The sequence below is a fragment of the Panthera pardus genome, unplaced genomic scaffold (genome assembly GCF_024362965.1).
Source record: "Panthera pardus isolate Hobbes unplaced genomic scaffold, ASM2436296v1 HiC_scaffold_18, whole genome shotgun sequence".
Classification (NCBI taxonomy): domain Eukaryota; kingdom Metazoa; phylum Chordata; class Mammalia; order Carnivora; family Felidae; genus Panthera; species Panthera pardus.
The window spans coordinates 18859150-18866272 of record NW_026526743.1 but is presented as its reverse complement, the minus strand read 5'-3'; the positions used below and the strand labels follow the sequence as shown (position 1 = coordinate 18866272).

The window sequence follows — 7123 nt, the reverse complement described above, 5'->3', positions numbered from 1 at the left end:
TTCAAATTTTAATTTAAATCCTAGTTAGTTAACATATAGCGTAGTATTGGTGTCAGGAGTAGAATTTAGTGATTCATCACTTACATATAACACCCAGTGTTCATCATAACAAGTGCCCTCCTTAATGCCCATCACCCATTTAGTTTTGTTTTTTTTTTTAATTTACATCCAAATTAGCATATAGTGCAACAATGATTTCAGGAGTAGATTCCTTAGTGCCCCTTTAGTTTTTTTTTATAAATGCACTTTATCATTCTCATGAAAACCTCTTTGATTCCCATTTTGTTAATTTTTGAAAATCGTAAGTGTCCAGTATTATGAAACTTTTTCTGCACCAGTTTAGATGACCATTTGTTTTTCTTCTCTTTTAGTCTCTTAAGGCAGGGAATTCTGTATTTTGTAATGCTAAGTTATGTTTACATTCTTGGAACAAAATAAACTTTCTTTTTTTTACAAAGTATATATTTTTATACATTTTTTAGGTTAGGCTTGCTCATACTTTGTTATTATCTGCATAGTACTGAATTATCCCCAAACTGTTCAAGAGGAAATGAAAACTCTTGTTCCTGTGGTTAAATACATAGAGCAATGTATTCCACGTGGGCTTGTGCTTTTAAATTGTTTTACTGTCTTTTTCGTGGGCCTTTGAGGAGGAAAAGAGAATGAGAGATTTATTTTTCACTATGTTTTTCCCACTTCAAGGCATTTGCTGAGCGGTGGAGTGTTTCGTAAGCCTGTGCTTATGCAGGGAGCACATTGTGTACCGCTGCATGTGGGCACAGTTTCCCTGGACCTTGGTGATCAGCCTGCAGCCTGTCTTGCCTTGTTCCTCCTGGACTCCTTTCAGGGTCTCTCTTAGTCTGGGGCTTCCCAGTAATCTTAGGCCTTGCTTTATTTTTTCCCCCCAGGCAACTAGACCAAAATGGGTTAGATAGCTTCCTGATTTATTCTGATTCCTTCTGTGTCTCTCTTGAAAGAATGTAGTATGGGCTCACCCCTCATGGCTTCAGTCTGGAAGATGTGCCTCGGGCTCTAACAGTCCTGTCTTCTTGCCTTCGGCAAATGTCTTCCACTGTACTTCGTCGCCTTTCCTTCTTGATCAGGCAGATGGATGTCGGTCATCATGTCAGTTTGAGTTCCCAGCAAAGAAGACCCAGACACAGGGACATGAGGGCAGGCACTTTATTTGGGAAGCGACCTCAGGGTGCTCCAGTGAAACAGGAAAACGAGAAAAGCCGCAAGATTGGCCAACTGGGACTCAAGACCACTGGGCGCCTATCAGAGACCGTATGGAATTCACTTCAGAACTGACCCGCCAGAAGTTGAGGAGGCTGGGGTCCGAATTGTTTCAGGGTTGCCCTGTAGGCATGATCTGCTTCGCACATGCAGAGGGAGCCGAACAGTGTTCAGCAAGCTCCCAGGTGGTGGAGAAAACCAGCGAACAGTGAAGAAAGATGCAAGTGTTTGAAGAGGGAAGATGTCTCCAAGAGGGGATTATCCACCACCGTTTTGGGCGAATTTAGGTCAGACCACGGGGAAGTGGGGCGGGGCTTTTATGATCTCGGAGGCAAGGTCATGTGTGAATCAGAGATCAAAAGCCTCACCCTTACGTTCCTGACGTTTACCTTTCAAGCCATCTGAGGTTTGGATGTCAGACAGAAAGGAATTTAGAAGGGCATCTGACCCCGATTTTTCCTTGGCCACAGATTAGGTAAAGAGTCCATAGGTTGCAGGAAGGCAGCCAGAGGGGAGGGATTACACAGAAAGCGTCCAGATGTCGTAGGTGCCAGCAGTCCCCAGGGAGTTCTGTGCGAGTCTAGAAGCAGTTGGGGGACTGGTTGTGTCTTGGTGAGGACAAACTGCCCGTTGCTCATCGCCTTCTCACCTTTGGGTGGGGTGCCCCTCACTCCCTACACTTGCTGTGGACCAGGGTGAGTCTTCATCTATGACATTGGAAGACCCGGCCCACTCATCTGGGTGACAGCTCTCCTTCTGTAAGCCCAAGAACTTTTAAGTATGTATGGTGGGGGAGTGGTGGAATACATACCCTGGGTCACATATGGGAGGGTGATGAGAAGGGTCTCTGCCCCACAACCTGCTTATGACCTCTGGACTCCCCTTGCTACCATGGGGGCAGTGCTCCATTTCAGAAGTAGCCCCCAGCCAGACCCTGGGGGTCAGAGTGGTGGGCCATAGGCCAAGAGCCAGGTCTCACTCTGGGCAAGGTGGCCTTCCTCTCCTGTCCCCATGACGTGCTCCACAGAGAGAGAGAGAGAGATCCCCTCTGGGAACCTCTCCTCAGCCTCTTCACCAAAATGATCACAGAGATACCCCTCCTGGGGGAAGCCCTGTGGTGTAAGTTCAGCAGACTCTTTTCTGGGGGAGTGCTCAGGTGGTGGGGATGGAAGTGTAAGAGAGGAGGCAAGGATCCTGGCCAAGAGGAGACAGATGAGGACAGCAGGGCCTGAGAAGCCTCCGGAATCATGGCCATAGAGCAGAGCCACAAGAGGAGTTCTGAAGCTCCAGGACCCTGGACATCCACTCTGAGCATTAGACCCAACTTGTAGTGTGTTAAGTACAAGGGGGCAGCCGAATCCACAGTTGGGTGGTCGGCACTAGGGTAAACTGAGGTGCAGGAGGTGACGGGGTTCACCACTCGCACCTTGACCCTTGTTCTTTCTCTCCATCCAGGTGCTTGGGACAGGGGCTGTTTCTCACCCATGATTTTCTGTGGCCCCACCAAAGAGGCCCTGGAGAGGGGAGGTATTTCCATTTTATAGGTGGGAATCAGAGGCCCAGAGAAGGACTAACACGTGCACAGCCACACGGTGAGCTGAGCCGTATCTCGCAGTGGGTGCACAGATGCCGCAGGTCCTGACGCCCGGGAGCCTGTAATCTTTGGCAGACACTTTACCTCTCCGAGCCCCAGTCTCCTCGCTTGTAAGACTGGGATGATTACTCCCGTCTCTTGAGGTCACTGGGAGGCTGAAATTTGGTAAATAATGCATGTGAGGTGTGGACCCTGGTCCACGGAAGTGCTCAGACATGCCGGCTGTGCTAATGGTCATCACCCCTCCCCCCACCTCTGGGATTCAGGGGAGGAAGGACATCTGACTGCATTCAAATCTAGCCACGGTTGGAAGGCACACTGGTGGTGCCCCTGCTGCAACACCCCTCCACCCCCCAAGCCCAGCCCAAGGAGCAAGCACTCTCCATGAATTGCAAGGCTTTTATTGCTGGAATCTTCTAGTCAGACACCTGGACATGGCAGGCTGCTGAGACTACTTAGTGATCAGTTCAGTGGCTTCTTTAGGGCTCCTGGCAGTGATGGCTCCATTAACACAGAGGACTTGTGTATATTTTGTCCTGCAAAGAGAAAGTCAGGAGACCTGGTGAGACCTCGAGGGGTATGAGAGACATCAAGCTCTACTGAGCACACACTGGACACTTTGTGGGGAGGAGCCTGCAGGCTTGTTTGGAGGGTGGCTTCTGGATCTGAGCAGGCCAAGGTGGTTCTTCCCAATCTACTGCACAACAAGAGAATCCCAGGGTGTGCCTAGAAGCTTCCTCCAATGAAACAGAGTAAAGGAGAGGGGGGACTATGATGGGATGGAGGGCAGTCTCGGATAGAAGTGGTAGACTTGGATAGAAAGAGGCTGGCAAGAAGGTCCTGGCAGGGCTCCAGATGCACCTGTGGGCATCTGGGAGACTCCAGGAATGAGCTGGTCCAGCCTGCTTCCTCCTTCTGTCCTTTGGACACTTGTTGCTGAAGCAGTAGCTTGTTCCTACTTTTGGGACAGCAGAGAGAGGATTCACTGGAATTCTCCACTCAGGGCATCCCAGGCCTGGGCAGGGCAGGAGGAGGACTTTTTGGAAGCTGCCTCTCCTCCCCTCCCCTCCCCTCCCCTCCCCTCCCCTCCCCTCCCCTCGCTCCTCCCCATCCCACCCCTCCTCTCCCCTCCCCTCCTCCTCTCCCTCAGTATGTGAGGCACAGAATGGCCCTCTGGGACACAGGGAATGAAGACAAATGAGGGGTTTTTTTTGGGGGGTGGAATATGGAACTTGAGGAGTTAAGAGAAAAGGAACTGATGTTTGGAGATAGGAAGCACCTAGTGCAAACAGTTTGAAGATCCAGTCTCACGTGCTGGAGAGGCTGGAGTCAGGAAGGCCAGAGCTGAGGGCCTGACACTGAGGCCAAGTGATGCCAGGGACACAGGAGGGCCTGCAGACTCCCAAGCTGGTGGCCAAGCAGCGTTGAGCAGCCTGGGCCAGCCCCAAAGCTTGAGGGGTAGGCTGAGTCTTCCCCACATGATCCCCTCTACTTCCCCAGCCATGGCGTCTTTCTCCTCCCAGATTCCCAGGGAAGGGCCATGGTGGAGAAGAAACAGGAGCACCCCCCGCCCCTGCACTGCCCTGAGCAGACCCCCCAGACAGGCATCAGAGGCACAGACACACAGAGCTAGACCCACCAGCACACTGAGAGCATTCTCCTTATCCTCTTCTGTCATTTTTGCATCAGCGCAGTTCTTCAGTGTTCTGGCATTGTCCAACACCACAGATCGTGCATTGTATTGTGCCACTTGCTCAACATATTCGTCAGGGGTTCCCGTCAGGAATAGGTCAACATTCCTCTTCACAGCTGAGCAAATTTCACAATCTGGAACACAAAGACAAGCTGACCCTCCCTTTTGAAAGACCTTCATCAGGACACATTCTTCCCTTCCCTTTCCCGCCATGCTCAGAAGTGCCCTGGGAAGGTGTTAGAACCCCTGGAGAATCTGTGTCCCCAGACACTCATGTCCCAGACACCTACTTCCACCCGAGATCAAGAGCAAGGCAGCCCAGAGAAGCACGAGAACACGAGCCCCCTTCATGATGCAGTGGCAGGTGCTCCCTCCCCAGCCTGGAACCCTTTTATACCTGCTGTGGCCCCAACAGTAGGGCAGGGTGGGAGGGCTGCGTCTAACATCCTTTTCCAGGAGGCACCGCCAGGCCTCTCTGGGCTGCAACTCAGAATTGCCTGGGGGCTGTGGAGGGAGGAGATGTATGTGTGGGCAGGATCCTAAGTCCCCGAGTCAACAGATGATACTACCTTGGCTGCCCTTCCCCGTCTTGAGGGCTCTGTCCAAGTGTCAGCTGACACCAGTAATTTCACAACTGAAATTTTCTAGGTTGATTGGGGAAAGGGGCAAGAGAATCTCCCAAGTCAGGCCTCCCGAATGATGGCCAATGTCAGCCTGTCATTACATGTGACCTTGAAGATGGTCTGGTCTCAACTTACGGATTTTTCAGGAAACCCAGTGCTTAGCTAGTGGGCTCACAGCTAGCAAGTACCAAAAGAAGGCCGGTCTCTGGTGGCTCCTTCCCTGCCTTCATCATAATCTGTGTCCTTGACCTGCTGCTCAGTGGCCTCCCTTGAGCCAGTCTCCTGAATCTGATTCTGGAGCCCTGAACCCTCCCCTACATGCTGGCACCCAGGTTCTAGTTGTCTCTTGACCGAGTCCTGTCACCTGGTCACTTTAATAGCCCCTCAGACAGACACAGAAATATCATTTCCCCCCAACTGGCTTCTTCCTTTGAGTTTCTCTATACTGTCCATAGTATTCACACCATTATCTCTCTGGAGATACAATCCGAGGAAAAGCCAGACTGCTTCTGTGGCCTGGGACCGTCGTGTGCTCTGCGTATCCAGCGCCCCACCAAAGACCTGCTGCTTTTCTGAATCTACTCCTGCCATTCTCTCCTCCCTCACGGGTCTCCTTTCTGCTTCTTGACCATGCCAGGGCCTTTGCACGAGCTGCTGCCACTGCCCAGGATGCTCTTCCTAACAAGTATATGATTCATGGCATAATTGCTCAGGGCTCCTCAAACGCCGCCTTATCAGAGAGACTTTCCCACATGCTTGATCCCTTATGTCAGGGCCCCCCACCTCCCCCAGCAGCACATGCTGTTCTCTCCCACTTCGTCTCCCTCCATAGCACTCCTTGTCATTTGGTGATCATCTTCCCCTCCCCCTTAGACGTATAACGAGCTCCAGGAGAGTGAGGGCTCTGCCGTGTGTGCTGCTGCATCCCCAGGATGGGGAGAGGGGCCACAATGTAGCAGGGACTTCACGAATGTTTGTTAGATGGAAGAAAGGAATATCTCATTTCTGTGGAGTTGATAACCGAGAACACTTGTACTTAATGCTTGCTTGCTGGAGGTACCTTGCTGGGCCTTTTCTCTGAGTCTCTGTGACAGAAGGAGGTTTGCTGGAGCCCAGAGCTGAAGGTAAGACAAAAGTTTTCTGGTTCCAGTCAGAACTCTATGCCAAACAGGATTCACATCCGGTAACTGCTCTTGGCTAAGAGGAACCGAGTCCTGAACTCCAGCTGTCAGTTAGCCACCATGGAGCCACTCCAGTCATGAGGCCCCAAGGTCATACCTATGATGGTCACCTCATGACGAGCTCAGGTCACTGCAGATGTCTCTCAGAGGTTCCTGGGCACCTATCCACCTGGGAACACAAGCTTCATGTGCCCCAGACTGGCCATGCTTGCTCTTTCTTCACTGGGACAGAATTTCAGGGTGGTCAGGGCGCTTGGGCAAGGATCACATGTCTGCTGTCCTTCACTAGGCCCTTCCTTCCAGTTCTCCCCAGCTCTGTGAGATGGTGAAGCCAGATTTTGGAGTGCTGGAGCAACACAGTCAGGATGCTGATGTCCGTGCAGACCCACTGGGTGCCACAAGTCCGTCTGAGATATCTCTTCATGTGGGGACATTCGCCAAGGTCAAGGGCACTTGCTGGCTGAAGTCTTGCCAGTATATGCAATCCTTTCCTCATGCAAGTGTTTGGTTTTTTTTTTTTTTTTTAATGCATTTTTATTTGGGGATAGTTCTAGACTTACAGAAAAGTTGCAAAGATTTGTCAAAACTGACATTGGCATATTACTACTAACTAAATTCCAGACTTTATTCGGATTTTACCAGTTTGTTCATTAATATCCTCTTTGTGTTCTAGAATCCAGTCCACATCCTACACACACTGCCTTAATTGTCATGTTTTCCCAGTCTCTTGTGGTCCGTGATAGTTTCTTAGTCTTTCCTTGTTTGTCATGGCCTTGATAGTCTTGAGGACCAGGTA

General features: G+C 50.8%; 1 protein-coding gene across 1 annotated transcript; it reads right to left on the bottom strand.

Annotated features, from left to right (window-relative positions):
* Positions 1 to 3215: 3215 nt before the first annotated feature.
* Positions 3216 to 4891, bottom strand: LOC109251624 (major allergen I polypeptide chain 1). The gene is made up of 3 exons (XM_019423397.2): positions 4814 to 4891; positions 4470 to 4657; positions 3216 to 3366 (listed from the first exon to the last, which is right to left on the bottom strand). Exons 1-3 carry the CDS (start codon positions 4872 to 4874, stop codon positions 3337 to 3339), a joined length of 279 nt encoding a protein of 92 aa, XP_019278942.2. The 5' UTR covers positions 4875 to 4891; the 3' UTR covers positions 3216 to 3336.
* Between the last annotated feature and the right edge of the window lie 2232 nt (positions 4892 to 7123).